Source organism: Parasteatoda tepidariorum, chromosome 5, assembly GCF_043381705.1.
Source record: "Parasteatoda tepidariorum isolate YZ-2023 chromosome 5, CAS_Ptep_4.0, whole genome shotgun sequence".
NCBI lineage: Eukaryota > Metazoa > Arthropoda > Arachnida > Araneae > Theridiidae > Parasteatoda > Parasteatoda tepidariorum.
Genome location: NC_092208.1, coordinates 10,448,760 through 10,472,372, shown reverse-complemented (window position 1 = coordinate 10,472,372; position 23,613 = coordinate 10,448,760). Strand labels below are relative to the sequence as shown.

The following is a 23,613-nucleotide window of genomic DNA, read 5'->3' as shown; positions in this document are numbered from 1 at the left end:
GCCGCCAATATTCGTATAGTGGAAAATAACTTTATACAGTCTCCAGGAAAGAATATACAAATTGTTCAGTGAAATTTAGATTTTATTAAGCATAATTGGTGATAGAGAATGGCCATTTCTTCATCCAAAATAGAAATCCCTTAAAGGGATGAAATCCGAATACCCTCCTATTGAGAGATCATACAGCCAGAATATCATTTCTGACGGTTAGAAATTGTGACTGGGGAGGCCCATAAGGGCACTCCCAGTCTCCACAAATTTGAAATTAAAAGTGAATATAATTATTCCCAACGGACATAGAAAGTATGGGTAGGAGATCCAAAATAGGCGATTTATCAAAATATAGCATAGCCGAAACAAAGCCAACCAGCATATCAATATTGCGTTTAAAAGAACACCTTGGCGATCACGAGTCGCCAACAAATTTATGAGAATTATTACAACCATGCAACTGAAACATTTAGCAGTTGAAAATTTAGAATGAAAAGTTATAAACAGATTCTTGTTTTCGATTAGAGGCGACAGTGAATTAATAAGTCTGCATTAGTAATGAAATAAAAAGTATCCGTTACATTGATCTGTAAGAGAAGAATAAATATTTTCTGTTCGTTTAAAAGATTAAATCTTTGATTTATTTTAAATATAATTCTATTATTAAAAAAAAGCTTAAGTAATGAAAGATATTTTAAAAGGATAGAAAATAAATATGTAATGCCAATTGTGGCATCACAACAGTTATACTACATCAGAATATGTATGTATTTGTCTCTGTAACACTTTCACTATATAGTAATTTCATTAAATAGTAAATGAAAATAATTAATATAGTAAACTCAGAAATGTGTATTGAGTACATAGGATAGTAATGACATTTTACCTAAATTTTATTTATATAAAAATATATTTTATCTACAAAATGAGTTTGGTGCTTATATTTTCAATTCCTTGAGTATTTTATAGAAAGCACACCATTAAATAGCGACGTTCCTGTATTAAACTGTAGTACCACACTATACTTGTGTGAAAAATAAACCGGCTTTCAAAACACCATCCCAGTATACTGAGCGCGGTACACTAGCACCAGATTATGCTGGCTCTAGTATGATACCAGCTAATGCAATAACAGTTTAGGTTTCATACCGGAGCCAGTATCCTGCTAGCTTATGAAGTACCAGTTCCGGTATGACATCTGATTTTGTATCATACCAGAGCCAATATGATATCGGCTGATGAAACACCGGTATGGTACTGGGTCTGGTATCATACTGAAATCAGTTTGATACCGGCTAATGAAACAACGGTTCTGGTAAGATACTGGGTCCGGTATCATACTGAAATCAGTTTAATATCGGCTAATGAAACAACGGTTCCTGTATGGTACTGGGTCCGGTATCATACCGGAATCAATTTGATGCCGGCTTATATAACACCGGTTCCGGTGAGATACTGGGTCCGGTATCATACTGGATTCAATTTGATATCGGCTTATGAAACAACGGTTCCGGTAAGATACTGGGTCCGGTATCATACTGAAATCAGTTCGATATCGGCTAATGAAACAACGGTTCCTGTATGGTACTGGGTCCGGTATCATACTGGATTCAATTTGATATCGGCTTATGAAACAACGGTTCCTGTATGATACTGGGTCCGGTATCATACCGAAATCAATTTGATGCCGGCTTATGAAACACCGGTTCGGGTATGATACTGGGTCCGGTATCATACTATATTCAATTTGATACCGAATAATGAAACACCGGTTCCTGTATGATATTGGGTTCGGAATCATACCGGAACTGGTGTTTCATAAGCCGGTATAATTTTTTTATGCCGGGAATTTTTTTCTCATAGGGGTAGTATTCTAGCATGTATTCATTCACATCATGCAAACGTATGACAGTTTTGTTTTTGTTTTTTTAAATTCATGAGAGCAAATGATTAAAACGATACCAGAATGCGCATTGCTGCGCTACCGTTATTTATAATTAGTAATAAGAACTTTTCTTGAGAAAATTCTACTAAGTTTTATTGCGAAAATTTAAATACTGTATTTAATTGAGTCTGACAATCTTGAGATAAGTCCCCGTCCTCCTTGAAATGTCAACACATGATTGCAAGACAGCAGTTGTAAAACATTTTGCAATTGCAAACATCAAGAAGGAAAAACATGGATATCACAGACAGCTGGTAATGATTTCGCTTACTAGCTGTAACGCTGAAAAATGCAAAAAAAAAAAGTAAAAGTGACGCGTAATTCCGCAGCTCAAAAAAATAGCATAATGACGTAGTGTGGGTATCTTGATCCTTATTGGCTGCTGAGACGTGACATTTGTTTACGTTAGCAACTGTTCTTTCCATTCTATTTCAGTAAGCCAAGCACCTTAATTACCAAATGACATAGCCTATATTCTTTTCTTTCCGAAAGATTTAAATTCTTTCACAATATATTTACACAAAGACAGGCACGGAGCTATGTAGAACATAAACAAACTTATTATGCATCGAAGTTGTACAAAACAAAAATACATAATAAAATGCATATTTATAATAAAAAAAATAAGCAAATAATTAATCTAAGTTAAGAAAAAGAAGCAGACGAGAAAGAATTATATTTCATCAAATTCGATGTGCAATACGGCTCTCTATTCAATTAACTTAACGTTAATTAACATTCTAAGTTGTGTAGAGAAACTTAGCTCAACTTTAATATGTGAATTAGTTGATAAAGATTAGCTAGCGCTGACGTTATAGGTCATATGTATGGGTATGAGTTATCTTCTTCTTGGAGTGCAAATAACCAATTATTTCTTTAAAAAATAATTTATTAACCACATTTTTCAATTTTTTGTCAAGAGACTCATTTCACTTGAATTTTATACTTTATTATATATTTTCGAAATACTTTGATAGTTTTTATTTTGTTTTATTACAAGAATATTTGTGATTGCAGGCGTCCTGTTCATGATTCAACGCTATATGATAGTATCTGAAAAGAATCGTGATATGAGCAAGTTGGTGGGCGCGGTCAATAAATTGTGTCTCTGCGCTGGAATTGTGTCGATGCTTGGAATAACACTTGTTACAGGATACCCTCTCAACTTTTACAGGAACAGGGATATTTGGGTAAGTGTTTAAATCTGAAATGAAATTTGTACGAAAATGGATACAACATGTGATCAAACTTCTTGTATGAGCATTGATCTTAGAGAATAAACTGTTGAATCCAAATAACGTGATATTGTCCATTGCCATACAATACTTGGTATATTACATTTAATGAGTCATTTTCAGAAAAGATTGTAGTGTGTCCACCACTACAAAAATGCAATTCCAATTCACTAGTATATAAAACATGCTAACCAGATTCCATACAATACTTGGTATATTTCATTTAATGAGTCATTTTCAGAAAAGATTGCAGTGCGTCCACCACTACAAAAATACAATTCCAATTCACTTGTATATAAAACATGCTAACTAGATTCCATATTGGGGTACCTTTAGATAGATGAAGTTTTACGTTGTCGATAACCCCTACCCCACATTGGTAACCTGCAGACGTGATCTGAGCACGCCCACCTCGACCCTCAAGCCACTTCGATTTGAGCACCCCTACTTATGGTTCACGGATAGATGGTTCACATTGAACAGTTGATTTGCTATTTATGTCTGCTACATTGTCTTCATCACTCCGTTACCACCCGGGATCAATCACAAACGTCGGCCAGTATACCCTAGACTACTAATGACAACATAGAAGAGACACCGTGATCTTAATACAGCTCTCCCGGCTTCTCCCAAAACAGAACTGAATCAACTAGTAATATCTGTTCATCGAATTCTATCACAGATAAAAGTGTGCTGGAGGAGTAATGTAGCGTGTCTACAACTAAAATTAATCAATTCCAACTCACTAGTATCTGAGACATGTTAACTCGATTCTATGTCGGGGGTACCTTTTCATTGATGAAGGTTGACATTGTCGATAATCCTCGCCCCACAAGACTTTAAAACTCAACAGTTTTCTTACACGGTTGTCATTGGGGTGCTATAAATTTATATTAATAAATTTACGTTTTAGGAATTTAGAGTTTGAAAAACCATTTTATCGTTTAAAGTTCTGAATACTAAGGTATTGTCAGAAAGATTACATCCAGTATTTTGAGTTGTGTCCATTTTCGTAAGTGCGTATTTCGAGCTGTGTCCAAATTTAACTTATTGAAGATTTATCATCTATTTAAACTCATACTCTTTCTGACCGTATACAGTGAAACCTGTGTAAGTTGACCACTTGCGGTGCATTGCCATGTGGTGGTCAACTTATAGAAGGAGTAATGTTTTATCATTTCTTATATTACGTTATATTTAAATACACCTTGTTATTTATGTTTTTCATGTTATTCATATATTATACATTATGTATTGTATTCATATGTTATTCATATATTATACATTATGTATTATATTCGTACGTTATTCATATATTATACACTATGTATTATATTCATATGTTATTCATATATTACCTTTGTCTTAATCATAAATAAAATGAAGTTAAATATTTTTAATGTTACTTTAAAATTTTATATAGCAAATACCCCATATAACAATTTGTTACTTAAATTGCAAAATTTATTGGATGCGTCTTTTTTCATTTTTTTACACCGATGTATATTGTGTACTATGTTTAATTCTCTGTACACTCCTTTACAATTTCTTTCTCTCTTTGAGGGTGTTCTCCAATTTGTTTGTCTTTAGCTCAGCTGGTTTCATTGCTTTAGCGGTAATTTTTTTCTGACACGCCTGGAGGATGGAGGTTTTCAATTAATTGCAAGGTATAATTACCGATAAACAACAGTTATTGCTTCACCGATTTACAACAATTACCGATAAACAACAGCTATTGCTGCCGATAAGCAACAGTCATTGCTTCGCAACTCCACAGCTATTACTGCCAAACTATTATTAACCATAACTCTGAAGCTATTGCAGCCAATAACTGTTTATCGCATATAAGAGTGGATTATTGCTTTTCTTTTGCATATTTAGAAATGCATAAAATGCATCGTATTCTCTTAACTGATGTTTTAAAGTTAAGTACAATTGCCCAGTATGCATTTACTCAATGTTTCTTGCACTATTGTTTTTTTTTTTTTTTTTTTTTTTTTTTTTTTTTTTTTTTTTTTTTTTTTTTTTTTTTTTTTTTTNTATATATGAATATGTATCAATAATATAATATATATATGAATATGTATCAATAATATAATATATATATGAATATGTATCAATAATATAATATATATATGAATATGTATCAATAATATAATATATATATGAATATGTATCAATAATATAATATATATATATGAATATGTATCAATAATATAATATATATATGAATATGTATCAATAATATAATATATATATATGAAATTCACCAATAATATAAAATAAAAATCAATACAAAATGTGGCAAACTTGAAGCTTCGAAATGCTTTTAAATTCATTTTGTTATTAGGAAGGCAAAACTTTATTTCCGAATTCTGAAGTCACCAATATCTGTTTCAGGAAAATCTGTTCAGAATCTGTTTTATTGTATCGATTTAAGCAATAATACTGACATGAATCCCTTATTTATCTCTTCCTCAAAAGATTTGGGAAGAGTCTACTCTCCATAGGGAGGCAACTTGGAATTGAAGGAACTACTGCTGCACTCTTGTTGTTTCGTAATCTTGCATTCCGAATTCTTTTTTTAAATCTTTTTTTTATTTCCAATGCCCACCTGTGTTAACATTTCGTCAAATCAGGTGTATTTACAAGGCAGATTTGTTGGCCACTCTTTCTGGGGCACCATATTAGGTGGGCCAACGTTGCTCCCACAGTAAATGCAGATAGCACAGAGAATGAAAGAACATCATGGCTTGACCGGGATTCGAATCCAGATGCAAGGTCAGTTCCCTGACCCCCTACACAGTCCGATCGGTACATCCCGGATTCTTGATATCCGAATTGATCTGGGATTCTTGATATCCAAAACTACGAAATCCACTTTAAACTAACTTTAATGGAACTTATGCGGTCTTTTATTCTTTCATTTTAAATTAATTATTCAGAAATTTGTTTTCAGAATTATTCAGGATTTGATTTTAAATTTATAATTCAGAAACGAATGAAAAATATTTGTAAAAAAAAAAAAACATAATTTATATGTTTATATAGTGTAATGATTCATTCATTTATTTTCAGCTGAAGGACTATTTTAAATTAATTATTCGCAAACGAATGAAAAATATTTGTGTAATGATTCATTCATTTATTTCAGCTGAAGGACTATTTCAAATTAATTATTCAGAAACGAATGAAAAATGTTTATGTAAGGATTCATTCATTTATTTTCAACTGAGGAACTATTTTAAATAAATTATTCAGAAACGAATGAAAAATATTTATGTAAGGATTCATTCATTTATTTTCAGCTGAAGGACTATTTTAAATTAATTATTCACAAACGAATGAAAAATATTTGTGTAATGATTCATTCATTTATTTTCAGCTGAAGGACTATTTTAAATTAATTATTCAGAAACGAATGAAAAATATTTGCATAATGATTAATTCATTTATTTATTTTCAGCTAAGGGACGTAGGAATCCCTCATATGATTGGTGGAGTGATCCTGTTTTCTTTGGGATTGGTCTACTTGGGACTGCAATGTGCAATCACTCTGCTTCTCAAAACAAAGAATGAATGCACTCTAACTATTCGAGTCCTGCTCTTTTTGGCATGTGCTGTTGCCTTCGTGTACCGTATCCTTTTTATAACTACTTACATCAGTTACTATTAGTAAGTATAAATTATAAGAAAAAACGAAATTTTTAAGATTGTACAGAAGCAGAGGAATACAAAACTCGTTTTCCTTTACTTACAGTGTGCAAAGTAAAAAAAAAAAAGACCACCTTGAATATCTTTTGATCTGATGACCGGATCATCACGTTCTAGGTCTCGCTCTTAATGGTTCAAAGCGGTAAATTCAAATATGCTAATTAATTATTGCAGACTATAATTTAATTCACGAAATTAGACACAAAAACATACTTTCTCTGAATAAACATTTTTTTCGATGGATTAAAATTTCTGATCCCCCAAATATAAGGGGTTGCCACGAAATCTGGGAAATATGGTCCCAATTTGACAGAATGGTCAGGAGAGGGGTCGAAAGTTTAGCCCCCTTAATGTTAATTTTTTTTTTTTTTTTTGCGTATTTTACTACATCTCGAGAACTTTTTAAGCGAATTGAAAAATTATTGTACACAATTATAAAGTTCGTTTATTCAAAGATAATTCCATGGAAAAAGGACATTTTTTGTAAATATTTTTTATGATTTTATTTAGTAATAATCGAAAAAATTTTGAATTTTAAGGAATAATTTTTTTTTTAATCAGTTTGTAATTTTACATGACAAAATACAAAAATTGAGCTAAATTGTATTCTGCTATTTAAAATTACGTACTGTAAAATGATGCAAAAAATTTTGTACCTTGCAATTAAAAAAATTTCCATTATTATAAATACTAATTCGATTATTAAAAACAATAAATATTTACTAAATTTTATTTTTTTGCGTGGAATTATAATTGGACAAACAAATTTTGTAATTGTGTGCAAAAATTTTTCAATTCGTTTAAAAAGTTCTCGAGATACAGTGAAATACGCAAAAAATCAAATTAACATTAAGGGGTAAAAACTTCGGACCGCTCTCCTGATCAACCTATTGGGACCATTTTTCCCAGATTGCGGTAACCCCCTATATTTTGGGGGATAGAAATCCGAATCTGTCAGAAAAAAATATGTTTGTTCAGAGAAAGTACGCTTTTGTATCTGATGTCGTAACTTAAATTATCGTCTGCGCTAATTGATTAACATATTTGAGGTCGCTCCCTCAAACCAGTGAGTTCTAGAGCGTAAAGATCCTATCATTAGATCAAAAGTCATTGAAGTTGCTGTCTTGTTGTTGTTTAACGTTGCATACATATATAAGTACATACACATACACACACACAAAAAAAAATCATGCGAAAAATCATGTACCTTTGGTAACAATTAAGTCCATGGAGGTAACCTCTAAGAATGACCGACCTCCATCATCGACCTTTTTACAGTGGAACGGAGAGTGGTAGCTCCCGAGAGGTAAAAAGCTACATGACTTTCTTTTTATAAATCAATATCAATCCCAAGAATATTTTAACATAACATCCCTAGAAAAAAAAATTGTCTTATGTAGGGTTAAAAGTAAGCAACTCTTAAAAATAAAAAGTTTAAACCACAATGATTTTTAAGAAGTTCGGAGCAAATTTCAAGTTTAAAATCTCAAGATTCCAACTTTGAAAATTAGTTTTGGGGGAATTCGCTTCAAATATAGTATTCATTGTTTGAATATTATGTATGCTACCGTGATCGAAATCAAGAGAATGTCGACTTTTATCGATGAATGTCAACAATCACATAGTCGCTTTGGTAAATTTCCAAAATATTTGTTACATCCGATTTCATATTAATTTACTCACGTTGATATTATTATATTTATTCGATATTTTAATATCAGCTGAAGATAGATTAGAAGAAACATCAGTGTTCAGAGTACCAGTTAAATTCGTACTGGGCACTTGACCTCAAAAAAACATTGATGTAGAGCATACCGGGCAGTGGCACTTAACTATACCTAGTATATATTTCGGACATTTACCAAAGCGACTATGTGATTGTTGACATTCACCGGTGGAAGTCAACAACCACCTATTTCTGTCATTCACAGTATCATATGCAATGCACTTTATATCTGAGCCATACTTTAAAAGTTTGACCTTTAAACAATTTTTCTCATTGAAGAGATTAATTTTAGGACAATCTGTATTACGATATTCAGAAAAGAATTCCAGCGAAAGATAAGTTCTGTAAGATATAATAGAACTCATTATTAAATTTCATTTATATATTAACGTTTTTTAGAGCCTTAGACAAAATTTGAACGACTTACCGAGATTTAAAAAAATTTAGATACAGTCCCTGACCAAATTATAAGACGCATTCTAAGATTCTATGTAAAATCTTAATTATCAGGTGATACTATACAGCTTTATTGTTTTTACGTGACTGAAACCGGTTTGCACTTGTTTACCTTCTTGTATCAATTGGCTAAATTTGACGATATATAATATAAATTCGACGATTGGATAAATTAGACGATATATTATATAAATATAGAATATTTATTATATCAGGTATTATATTAGTATATTATAATAATTAGACCTAATTATCAGACTCACTTTTGTGTTTTAATAATTGCATGTTTTGCACGAGTTTATAGGCAATACTTTTATATGTAAATACATATGTGATGGGTTTTTATACAGGAGATTTTTATATACTTCCTATTTTGTATTTATTTTTAACGTATTGCATTACAATTGTAACCCATTGATACACGAAAGGAAGCAAGTGCAAACCGGTTTCAGTCTCGTAAAAACAATAAAGCTGAATAGTATTACCTAATAATTAAGATTTTGCATAGTTTCTTACAGTGCGTCTAATAATTTGACCAGAGACTGTATTTAGAACTTCTAGAAACAATGTCAGAGAAAGTTGTCTCTCACATTGTTTATTTGATGACAAGCTTAGCCATTTTACTTTATGTTAATATTCGAAATGAAATGACATTTTTATCGATAAATGAATGCTTCTTAATTGAATGTAGACATGATGACCGTTCCTGATAATTTTTCTGGAATATCACACATGTATTATATGAATAGCACGGATGTAGACACGAACACCACAAACCTTTTGGTAAGTGTTTTATATTCTATTTGCATATGAATGATTTTCTAATCTGTCGAATGCATTTTAACCTTTTGCCTACGGTGCCTGATAGCACCTGTTACTCTGGATCATCAGTTGTGCCAGCCGTAACCAAAAAAGTTAAAGTGAATCGTATATAACAGTTGTTCTCAACTAATAGGCTGCCATCCTCCAGCGTCCATGGCCACAGGCAGTGTGGCCATGGACGCTGGCCAGTATAAATTTAGGGGTCTAATACCAGTTTTTCGGGACGATTCACTAGACCCATGTCACTAGTAAATAGTACATGTGAATCGTAAGCAATCGAAGAATAATAGTATGTCCTATGCAGATTAAGATGTATTGTCTCTTTCAGTATCCTTTCAATATCCTCTACTAAATATTGCCTTTCGTGCGCCATACGTATATTTTAGATATTTATTTTATATATTTTTTTTATTTAATAGATAATAGGCCTCAAAGTTTTTTTTTTAAAAAATGTTTGTGATTCTCACTACATAAAAAGGCTGGGAACCGCTAGTATACAAAATGTATTTGTCGGTATATTAGCCATCAGGAATCATTTTATAAAAATGGTTAAAATTTCTGAATGATAAAACTTCTGAATGTGGGAACTATACTTTCCATCATTAATTTTTTAATGTAAGTGGGAAGCTATGTTATTACTTATTTGTGCAGCCATCCCCTAATAACTTCAGAAAATATAAGGGAAAAAAATACTAATAAAGGACTGTGTTTACATAAATACGGGTAAAAGAAAAGGTAAGCGAGAAGTCAAGATGAAAGCCCAACACTAGGAAGCTATTTCCTCTTGTACGTTATGTCCTTTCTCATAGAGTTCATTTATAGTTGTGAACATAGAATTTATAAATTCTGTCATTTATAAGCACGGAAGTTTATGGCCGACACTTTACAGTAGCAGAAATTTTTAAGACCTTAATTTACCTTCTCATCAAAAAGAAATGGTCAAAAAAAAATTAAATTAATTTTTGGTGAAAAGCTAAAAGACTTTCTTTTCATAAACCAATCTCAATCCCAAGAATATTTTAACATGGAAAAATTGTTCTATAATGGACTGAACAAAGGAAACTGCCCTATAATGGACTAAAGTAAACAATTTTTAATGAGTAAATAAATAAGTGAAAAAATTAAAATAATAAAAAGTTTCATTAAAAAACTAAGAAAAAGTTAGCTACAATGCTATTAGAAAAAAATTCTCCAGTTTATAAATCTTAAGACCTTTTTAAATTTGCTTTCGGGGAATTTGCCTCAAGTTGATATCATTGTATGAGTATTGTATATACAATGCGCTATAAATCTAAGACATATTTAGAAAATACTTATTTTTAAACTGTTTTTAAAACTGAAAAGGTTTAGTAGGTTGTCACGTATTAAAAACGATATTGAAAGAAGAATTCCAACAAAATACTAGTTTTTTGAAAAGCGAATTAGAGCTCCTGATAAACTTTAATCAGTCGCAACTTCGTTAAATATCAAAGAGGTTCGAATTAATTTTTAATTTTTTGTCTTGAAATTATGTCTTTCAAAATACGTTAAGATTACTTATGACCCAGAACATCGATTCTACTAGAGCAGTGTTTCCCAAACTTATGACTTTTGTGTACCCTTTCTAAATTTTTCGTAACGCTGTGTACCACTAATAAAAAAAAAAGGAATGCATTTTTTACTATAGAAAATTGAACGGAAGTTCGAAAATTGAACGAAAGAACGAATTATTAACTGTTAACTCTAAAAAAAACTAATTGAAAAATACGCAATCGTAAATTATCATGGCTAGCTTTGTTTTTAAATAAAATTTTTTGAAATTCTCGTTTGTTGCAAGATATTTCGCTTGAGAACGCGTACCCCAGCTAAACTGTTCCCGTACTTCTGGGGGTACGCGTACCACACTTTGGGAAACACTGTACTAGAGGTCTCCAAAACTATGGACAGATGAAAATGAAAGTAGGGTGTTATATACGAAATCAGACACAAAAGCAAACTTTCTATGAATAGATATTTCATGAATATATATTTACCCTATGAATGAATCGATGTTTCCACGAATAGATTTAATTAATAGGTATTTCCCCTACTTTTTTTTCAATGAATTCCAATTTCTAACCCTCAAATTATAGGGGGTAAAATAAGGAAACTAAAAACCACTATTTTTTCGTTTAATTCTGTAACTCCTGTTTCACACTTTTCAACTCCAATGGGTGTTATCCTCGAAATGTGATTTCAAACTCTTGAATTGTTATGTATTATAAGTACCTATTACTTAACCAAATTCCATTAAAGTGGTTGTAAGTATTTTCAAAACATTTTCATAAAAAAATTTCCATGAAAAATTTTGTAATTAGGCTCAAAGATTTTAAAATATTTATCAATTGCTTAACAAATACGAAAATTGCGCTCATGTTATCTTCGTAATTTAACATATAGGAAGCAGTTTTATTTGTGCAACTGAAAATCTAGTTTTCTGAGGAGAGTATGATATTTAGATTTTCAGTTGACTTCTAGATTTTGACTTGAATGCACTTTTTTTCAACTGTTTATAAGCTGTTTAATTTTATAGCCCATATACTTTAACGTACCTATATACATAATTTTTTGCAGCCTTATCCATCGACTTTAGGAGTGGATCTCAAATTACCAATTGATATGGATGGATCTTACTTCACAAGTGCCGTAGCTGAATGGGCGTTCGTTATCTGCTTCTGTTTCTTCTTTTTCACCTTCTACAGTGAGACTCAGGAATATTCCTTACAAATTATCATCGAAACTCACACAACTCATGGAACTGAAGTTTCCGATGAACCAAAAATAGATTTTAGAAAGGCATCCGTACATCAACAAGTAAGCTATCATTTCGAGAAATCTTTTGCAAGATAGTACCTATTGTTTAGGAAGGATTTTAGTTTCAAAAAATTATGTTTCTGGGCAATAGTCTCCAATGCCAAAAAAACATTTAAAAGTTTTTTTTTTTTTTAATCTTTTATATTGGTACAATGGGTGATGCTCTATGTATTTCACATCTGCACACTTTACGGCAAGATCAACACCATAATCACAAATAAAAAATTGCAAGAGTTGTAAAATATCGAGCTAAGCATTAATAAAAAGTAGAAGATTAAAAAATGCAGACAATTAAAAAAATGCAGACAATTAAAAAAAAGCAGCCGATAAAAAAAAAGCAGACGATTAAAAAAAAGCAGACGATTAAAAAAAGCAGACGATTATGTGGAAACTTAAGAGTTGATTGTTTTTTCCAAACTGAGTTTTATTCTCGACAGCGTACATTTTAAACGTTTTTACTTATGTTAAAAACGTTTCAATCTTTCTATGTCATTTTTATGGTTAACTTATTCATTATTGCATAACTGCCATCGACGCCATCGCGAGTGAATCGTCATGGCAGTCGTCGATTCAAAAGATAATCAGGTTCGATACACGCGTAACGTCGCTTACGCGTGTGTAATTAATCAATTAAATCTGATTTAAATCAGGTGGATATTTCTAATCACGCAGTTGGAAGTACCCAATTACTGTGTTAGAGGCAATTTATTATTATTATTTTGTTAAATAATAACGTAGATATTTTCTAGCAACGTCGAGGAATTTTAATTAAAAATAATCTAAACTCCCCTCCGTTTTGAGTCGCTTATTGATTCGCAATTTCAGTTCATGGTCATGGTTACTGGGCAACATAGAAATCTATGAGGAAGAGTCATGGAGAAATGGGGTGAATTCTTCCCCCCCCCTCCTTTGTTGATCAAGGAAACTATATGTCATGATTAAAAAAAAATCGAATACAAAATCAAACAAATTGAACTGCTGACTTTATCTGGGAAAGTAACATTTTTATTTTAGCTGTTGCTCTTCAAGTGAAATTTATGTGTTGAATATTACTGAATATAAAATCATAAAAAAATCAAATCAGATTAAAAAAATCTTCACTATATAACAGGGCTAAAGTAATATTGTTGATTTTAAAAGAGGATTAAAAGGATGAGATTTATGCACATAAATAACTATGAAACATTTTTTCGAAATTATGATCTATATGATTCATTAGTTATTAATTTAATTTGTATAGTTATTATGGTTATTTCTTATTAGTTACATATGTTAAACAGTTAATAAAGCGTTTAACAAATAACATCAATGTTTAACTAATAACCGTTTAAATAACGGTTACGGTCGTTAGTTAAATCTATAATTATAACACTAGCTATAATATTAGCTATCTAGGATTCGGTCATATTTAGAACTACTTTTTCTTTTTTTAAAAAAAGCTCAAATAGTTTGTAAAAGTATTAGAAATATCATTATAGATGATCGTATTTGTTGATGCATTGGTAATGCATTTGTTGATGAATTTTTTTTAAAGTATGACCAAAATTTTCGAGGCTTAGAAATGAAACTGGCTTTAATATTATACACTAATTCAGATTGTCATTTTTTATACTTAGTTTAACAGTCGATCTTAATGATTTAAATACGCCATATTTAAGTGAATTCTGGAATTTTATAAAAAAAAATTTCGGGCAATAAATTCTGCATTAAAAGGTTTTTGGTTTCAAGATAATACCAAAGAGTAAATTTATTTTTATTTATAGAATTCTTGATCTGTATAATTTTTATTGAAAATGTTAAAAAATCTATTATAAAAACCCGAAACAGATATGTTAATATCACTGAAATTCATTCGTGTTAGAAAAATTCGTGTTTTTTGTAACCCTATCTAAATTTGAACATTTCATCAATTTTTTTGCAAACAAGCTTTAAATCAATATAAATAGTTAGAGAGGTCTATCACTACGGTTTATCAAAACATTACTAGAGCTAATATTTATCAAAATCAGATCTAAATATTTCTTGTTCAAATTTATAACGTTATTCATTTTATTTAAATTGTACAAACTCTTAAAATTTGCAAATTCTCTATAACAGCGATTAGTACCATTTAGATTTAAGAAATTATTGACAGAAAATTAAAATTACTACATACAAAAATATCTAGAACAGAAGTAAATTTTTTAAAATAATCAAAATATTTTATGTAATTGTTAGCACTTACAATGGATGGAAAATATATGACACAGAAAAGCAGTTTCCTCCTAAATATGAAATTAACAGAAATAAAAATGAAATTCCGAATCTAAATCAAGTAAAGGCAAATAACTAGCCTCATAATAATTTTTTTAGCAATAAGAAATGCACCACCACGTTTACAGTTGCTAGCTACTGAATTACGATCGTTTTAGAAACACAATTGTTCATTGTTTATTTATCGAAACTACATACATTTGCAGGTTTGTGTGCTCAATTTAGGCTTATAAACCTTTGTCAAATAGAAGGACAGATAACACAATACAGAGCACGAAGATACATCCAGGGTAACAACGGGATTCGAACCCGCTACCTCCAAACTTTGCACAGCGTGATACCGCTAGGCCCCTCGAAACACAACAAACCTGTCATCAAATAAATCGCAATCCTTGATGGATGGTTGACTGAATGTAAACAACATCAAGCTTCCTAAAACATGAAAAATTTAGAAAACTTTCGGTGTATCCTTCCGCTTATATTATACTTACGAGGCGATGTGTGAAGAGGCTTATATCCTAGAAAGTTTTGTTAATGTGATTTATGTTTAAATTTACGCGTAATTTTGCTATTCAAAGGAGTTTCCTGTAATTTATAAATTCTAACTGGTAAGGAGCCTGAAGCAAATTTAACAAAATTAATATCAAAACATAAATAAAGTGTAAAGTTTTATTTTATTTGTTTTTAACATTTTTTATATAACCGTTGTTGAACAGCCGACCCAATTAATGTTAAAATTAAAATCTTGGCTGATTTAAATGCTCTGTTGTTGGCTGTTGTCCGCCATTGCTTCTGTTGTTAACGTCACGTTGTAATCCAACTGCAGTTGATTTGGACGGCAGTTGTCGATCAAGCTGAGTGTTCGATGACGTATGCTGTCAAACTCATAAATTGACCAATCAGAGGTAAACATTCGTTTCAAGCTGAAGCCGCCTTTTCCTAAGAAACCAGGCCTTAACCCGCATTTGCGCTACATGGAGACGAAGACCACGAGAACCTCCCGGTTAGTCTGATGGCAAAGGGACTCTAACCCATGATCCGTCTATCACTGAGGATATTTTACGTCAGCACTGTGGTCGGTGCAAGCCGGATACGGAATTCGTATCGACCAGCCAGTGCTGGAATTTGAACCCGTTTCACCTTATTGAAAGGTGAACGCTCTATCCTCTGAGCCAACACGGCTCCCTATTATATATATATATATATANGAAATGAAATAAAACTATAAACAAATTGTTTGGTAAATTAATTCGCATGGTTTTAATAACATAAATAACATGACAAGTCAAAGAAACCATAATACAACTAGAAAATATCTGATTAATAACCAAAAAATTTACTGCAACTTCAAATAGAGTAGCTTATTTCGGGCTAACATAGCAATAAGCAAACCATTTTATTTCAAATTTAAATTTGAGTAAATAGAATATAAGAAAATCTAATAAATATTTTTCAGTACCTCATGCACAATGGACATTCAAAATCCTGCTTGTCAATAAGAGATGCTCCAATTCTATTAATCACAAACTTTTCTCCTGAATAAATAGAAAATTCACTGTTAAAAACAATAAGTAGCAACAGGAGATGCAAGTTGGAGATTAGTAGCAGGTCTGAGCATACATAGCAAATTGTGAACACTCATCTTTGTCAATTAGTTCAGCCAAATGAGTAATCTTTTTATTGACTCGATGATTAGTTTACCTGAATGTATGTGTGTTTCCAGAAACAGTGTCATTTCTGTATCCCCTACATCAGGGATGGCGAACCAATGGCACGCGACACAATATTTTGGGCACTCCACCGATCACAATTGTTGTTACACTATGAATTGTTATTACACAAATTTTATTACGCTATGAAGCATATGTAAAAATTAAATTAAAATTCCCAAAAAACAAACAAAAGAATAAACAATTATTAATAAAAAAATTAAAAATTAATACTAAAAAAACAATTAATAACCGTAAAAAACAAGCTAACAATAAATAACAAGCAGAAAAATCAACAGTCCTGCTTAAACTAACATCTTACAACCTAAAATAACTTATTGGTCATTTAATCTGCAACAACTACTGATGTTACCTTAAGTTGAATTGCGTGTATAACTGAGACATTGCAAAATGTATATTTTTTCAATGTAAATAAAGAGTTTTGAGTGGATAGTATTTAGTATTATTATTTTCCCAATAATCACGAAGTAAAAATTACTTGACGGCACGTCTATGACATCATTAAACAGTTTTTTAGAAAAAATGGCACGTCGGTGTATAAAGGTTCGCCACCCCTGCAATAGGCGTTTGGTGGCTCGGCGATTACACCAGTCTCCACACCTTTCCTTGCTCCGTCACCATGGTATCCGCGAATCTTGCTTTTTTCCCACACTGATATATAGTTTCTGGCCAAATTATTAGACACACTAAAAATTCTACGTAAAATCTTAATTATCATGTGATACTATACAGCTTTATTGTTTTTACACGACTGAAACCGGTTTCAGCTTGTTTACGTTCGTGTATTAATTGGTTAAATTAGACGATATATAATATAATTTTGATGATTGGGTAATTTAGACAATATATTATATAACTATAGAATATTTATTATATTAGTATAATATAATAATTCGATCAAAATATTAGATGCACTGTTGTTTTTTAATAATGATATGTTTGCCGCGAGTTTATAAGCAATACTTTTATATATATAAACATACATGTAATGGGTTCTTATTCAAGAGATTTTTAATGTTCTTCCTATTTGTATTTATTTTTAACGTATTGCGTTACAATGTTAACCAATTAATACACGAACGCAAACAAATGCAAACCGGTTTTAGACGTGTAAAAACAATAAAGCTGTATAATATTACATTATAATTAAGATTTTACATAGAATCCTTAATGCGTCTAATAATTTCGCCAGGTACTGTATTACTATTTCTTACTAAAACGTACAGCCGTGGGGAAAAAGCTAGATTTCCCATAACCATGAGAACGGAAAGTGTGAGGCGAGTGAAAAAATTTCAGACGCCTATTCGATTCACATAATAGACACCTCACCGTGAATTACATTTGAATTAAAGCATATGATCACGTGAATCCGAGCGAGATGCATATAGAAACAATGTTAACTTTACGTATTCAATCTTGAAGCTAATTACTGATTATTTATGGTGTAATTTAGTGGTAAATTTCTTCTTTTTTTTATTCAATCTGCATCTGAATCATAAACGTTTACTTGATTTTAAGTTAAATATAAATAAAACCTAATTCATAACGTTAATTTTTAGCGAAGTTTAGCAATAAGTGTTTTTGGGTGCTCTTTCGTCAAGCAAAAACTACAGTTAGTGCCTCACACTTGAAGTCAACTTTAAACTATAAAGGCCCTAAAGAATGATCTGAGCTTTAGAAGTAACAAATAATTTAAATATTTTTCAAAGATATTTTTCGCAGTTTTTTAACTGCTAAACAGATTTTGGGGATATTTTTTAAAATTTGGTAAAGGGTTTTTTGGTGGGGGATTTTTCAAGTCAAATTATTATATCTTCATAGAAGAACCTTGCGTTCACATTAAATAACGAATAAAAAGCATATTTTTAAGTAGTGTTTTAAAATAGACGAAACTTTGGTTTCGTAGTGAAGTACAGGATTTTGCCCTTTCACGTTAGCTTCAGTAAGCTCCTGTACGCAAGATTGTAGCAACTGCGCAAGCTCGCATTTATTTTAGATGCTACGTATCCATACGTTTATGATAGCGTAGTTTACGCTACAAAGACAAAGCTACAAGCACGCTGTTTATAGCTGCTAAATGTTTTTCTTTGTTTAAGTCTACCTTAAACGTGGGCATGGAATGCGAATTTAAAGAAGTGTATTGATGAAATTTAGAAATGAATCATGTGATCTTGCAACGATTGGTTCATTCAAGAAAAAAAAATCATTTGATTGGTGTTTCTTTAACCTTTTGGTTGTCTAATTGCACTAGTTCCATGAGAAACTAGATATATTTTTGCTATTTAAAAATTTAAATTTTATTTATTTTAACTATACAATTTAGTTAAATAATCAATCGAATGTCAAAAATATTTTATTATTAATAATAAAAATCAGGTGCGGTGCATTGTTTATCGCTGAACTCCTCAAAATCTAGAATCTACCAAATTTTTTGCTCAGAGATACGCAGTTTTAAGTAGGGCAAAGCATCCCCAATTGTATGCAACAGCTTTAAAGAGATTGTCTATGTCCATTGTAAACGTTTGTTTTGATTTTGTGGTCAAAGTTAGAATGACATTCTACTACGTTAGCGTTTTTAATTTACGAATTTTTGCAAAATTTCTTACTTTCACTAACGAGGCTTGATGTTTTTTCACGGGATTATGCGCATTTCATCAAAACTGACGCATGCGCAATTACTTAAAATATTATGTACGGGGGGCGAATTGCCAAACCATACCATAGATTATAAAAGGGTTGGCGAAAATTTCTATTGGCGTTAAAAGAGCGTTCTCGCAAATCGCCAAACAGCTGTGTGCTTGTGCTTTTGTTTTGTTTTTGGTATCACGAATCTATCATTCACCAAGTTATATATGGGTGCGACAATTCAGAGTTTCAAATAAGCGGACTTCATTAGAAAGAAAACAGAAGTATAAAAAATATAGAAAGTATAAGGAAACGAAAAATAAAAAAGAGAAAAGGAAAAAAATAAATGTTACAGAAGGCAAATTTTGGATATAAAGAAAAAAAAAATTCCAGATATTTTGCTATTAAAGGGATAAATATGAAAAGATAATAATAAATAAAATATCACTGTGAAGAAGAGAAATATTTTGAATGGGTTAATAAACATCAATAACATATTTTTACTCTCGATTTAAATATTATAAAAAGTTTGGAATCAATAAATTTAATGTTGAAAGACAAAAATACCATAAATCTATTATTGCATTAACATATTTATCATATTAAAAAAATTCTAAAATGATTTCTAAATGATCTCGATAATTTTTGTCTAAAGATTTCCGATAGAATTTCTTTATCTTTAGGTCTGTTTACAGAATAGATATGGGGAGTTTGTCATTACTGTAAAAAAAAATTAATCCTGTTGTTGTTGCTAATTCCCATCTGGTCTGACGGGGTCAGACCAGATCAATGAATCCGTTAATATTGAGAAAATCCGAAACCAGAATGGGAGAAGAATGAATATCGTTCCAGTCCAGCCCTAAACAGATCAAGATGTGCTCAGGTGATGCCTGGTTTTGTTGGCATTTAGGGCAAAGAGGAAAGATCTTTTGATTTGCAGAAAATGTGAGACTTTTCAGGTGTCCACTGGCTAGTCGGGATAGGCAGGTGTTGGTTTGCCTGTCACCAGGGAGAGATAGAGAGAGTCCTGGTCTTTTTGCTTTATACCAGTAGTGAATAGGTGGAAGCAGCCACTTTTGTTTATTCTGGGCCTTTTGCCTTGCAAAAAGTTCAAGGTATGTAAGCTCTGAGGTGGAGGGGACTGGATGGTCTAGTCCCTTCTTTGCAAGAGTGTCAGCCAACTCGTTGCCGTGGATATCGACGTGGGACGGGATCCATTGAAAGTGAAATTAATCCTAATACTAAGGGAATCATAAATAAATTTCACAATTTAACTAATTTTTATGAAACTTATATCTTGCTATTAAGCACATTCAGAAGAATGCTGTAATGTCTCCCATGAACTAAGCTAACAACAATTATGCAATCTTCTTTAAAAAAAGATTCTACGTTGAACTTTCAAAGAAGAAATTAACAATTAGATGTTAAAAAATGAAAACTAATTATATACAACTTTTAAGCTTAATTATTCAAATTTCATGAAATACCTATCAAATTTAGAATAATCTAATACTAACGAACCTGTTTAACAAATTTGGAAAAATCTAATACTAACACATCGGCTGATAAGTTTCCGGTCTGACATACAAATGGTGCCCTAAATGCAGAATTAGTATTTTGTTTAGCAAGTCCTAACCTTCAAATAAAAAGTGTCAAAATTTTATAACGATCTGCCGATTGATTTTAAAGTTACAGTAATTTTAATCGAACACCAATTTATATTATTGAAACAATGGGTAAAAAATAATTTCGTTTTCTTATTAAACATTGTTATTTAATGGAAAAAAACAGGGTAGAAACTAAAGCTTGGCTCGATAAGTGTTATCCGGGCTCTTCACCAGGAAAATCGACTATTATTGACTTGTTTGCTGATTTTAAACGTGGTCGAACAAATGTTGAAGATGCGCCACGCTCTGGACGCCCTAAAGATGTGGTTAATCCGGAAAACATAATAAAAGTCCACAAAATTGTTATAGAAAACGGCAAAGTTGCATGACATAGCTGATACTCTAAATATATCAAAGAGCGTGTAGGCTTTATTTTGTATGAACATTTGTTTATGAGAAAGCTGTTTTCGAAGTGGGTGCCGCGTGTGCTAATAGTTGACCAAAACCAACAACGAATTGATGATTCCGAGAGCTGTTTGACGTTATGTCAGACACCCCCTATTTACCAGCACCCACCCTATTCACCAGATTTGGCTCCTAGTGACTTCTACTTGTTTGCAGACTTGAAAAAAATGCTCGCGGGTAAGAGATTCAGCACGAATGAGAAAGTTATTGGCGAAACAAACGCCTATTTTGAGACCAAAGATGATTCTTTTTTTAAGAAAGGTATAGAGATGTTAGAGAGACGATGGGGTGATTGTGTATCTCTTAAAGGAGACTATGTTGATGAATAAATTTGAATTTTACTAAAAAAGTTGTGTTTACTTCATTAGACCGGGAACTTATCAGCCGATGTGTTAGAAACTAATATTCAACTGAATCTGTCACTATTTTCTCCTACAGCTTAATTAAGTAATAAAACTACTGATTGAAATTTATTGATTCTAAAATTATTAACTATTAATGAAGGTTTTTTCATGGATTATTAACAATAATCAGCAGATTTTACTAACAAAACAAAATTATTTATTGCCGCCTTTGATTTCCCCCTTATTAATAACATTCTGAACTAAAAGATGTTCTTTTGAGTTATTACTATAATTATAAAAATATCCTTAATTGTGAAATTCTAATTAATCTGCGTCTTTTTAATAATTATTTTTATTCAAAATTCAAATAAATGGATTACCACAAGGATCGCAACTTCTAACTAAACGGTTTTATACTGACACGCCAGCTGATAGTTTTTTCTTTTCTTTTTAAATTTAAAAGGTTTTTTTTTCTTCTTCACTGAACGATTTTTTTAGGTATTGTCGCGACTTTGTGCTGAGATAAACTTCAAGCATATAATTTTAAAATTCTGCAACAACTTACAGAATTATTCCAGATTATTGAATAATTATAATTGAGTGTTTCATTCGAAATGCACAGTTGAGCTAACAATTATTACTATTATTGATTTTATTTAAACTACGCGTTATAAAGCGAATTTACTACTTAAGTATTTTAGTAGAAAAAGTTGCATCTAGTTGATTATTGTTTGATAATGTTAAAACTATTTTTTATTTAATTATAAAAAATGGGGTACATAATAAATTCATCAAACAATATATAGGGTATGAAATGTCTTTTGAATTTATAAACACAAAGAATGTCTATAAAATTAATAAAAGCATAACTTTGAAAGCAATTTATTTTATTAAAAGGAATTTTATGTTGTGTTTACTTGACATTGTACTTAATAATAAAAAAAGGGGGTACATAATAGGTTCATCAAACAATATATAGGGTATGAAAAGTGTTTTGAATTTATAAACTCAAAGAATGTATAAAATTAATAAAAGCATGACTTTGAAAGCAGTTTATTTTATTAAAAAGAATTTTATGCTGTGTTTAGCTGATATTGTACGATATAACCGTATTTTATTGATTACCGATTCTAAATACTCTTAGTTTCTTTAGATTACAGATGTTATTGATTTTGAATTACTAATTGTAAAACTGATTTTCTATCTGACAAAAAGGGACATTAATCGCGTGTAAGAAAAAGGTAACAAGTACTTGTTTAAAAACTAGAATATATTTATTCAAAACTTTAAACAGTATCTATATTAAAATGTTTAAAAGTAATTTGAAAGTCATTTTTAAAGGTGCCTCGAAATTTAATTCAATAAGATAGCTTCTTTTATATTTACGCAACGTTAGTGCTTTTGTAAAGTCTTCCATAATTGACTTTGATGTTGTTCGTTCTAATAGGTTTTGATCACGAAATCATTTCAAAAATTTGAATGCACCCAAAGTTATATTATTAAATGCAGTTGAACATTTAGTAAGAATTTTTACTTTCTAGAAAGCTGTATTTCGAATCACAAATATGAAGATGCTGAAGAAAAAATATTGTTATAAATAAGTATCCTAAAGCGTTAAAAAAGCTCCACGGATACATTTTTTTTTAGAAATAATTGCAAAAAATGATTATATTACGAAAAAAAATAGTTCCAGTGCTTCCCTCGCCGAAACGTTTGAGAACTTCTTCATTGGATGCTAGTTGGATCCGTTTGGTTTTGTCTTTGGTTGGAATTAAACCATCCAACAGCAAAGGAACACAAAACAGTTCGAATTTAGCAAACTATTTAAAACAGTTCTTGAATCCTTTTTGCTTGTTTTTCCATAGTTC

General features: G+C 31.0%; 1 protein-coding gene across 1 annotated transcript in view; it reads left to right on the top strand.

The window, feature by feature from the left end:
• LOC107453059 (DNA damage-regulated autophagy modulator protein 1) overlaps positions 1-12,946 on the top strand; it is a 26,619-nt gene extending 13,673 nt beyond the window's left edge. Inside the window, exons 4-7 of the mRNA XM_043048508.2 lie at positions 2,954-3,126; positions 6,638-6,809; positions 9,759-9,850; positions 12,482-12,946. Coding sequence (XP_042904442.1) covers positions 2,954-3,126; positions 6,638-6,809; positions 9,759-9,850; positions 12,482-12,757 — 713 coding nt within the window. The 3' untranslated portion in view covers positions 12,758-12,946. The remainder of the gene's footprint in view (positions 1-2,953; positions 3,127-6,637; positions 6,810-9,758; positions 9,851-12,481) is intronic.
• The last annotated feature ends 10,667 nt before the right edge of the window (positions 12,947-23,613 follow it).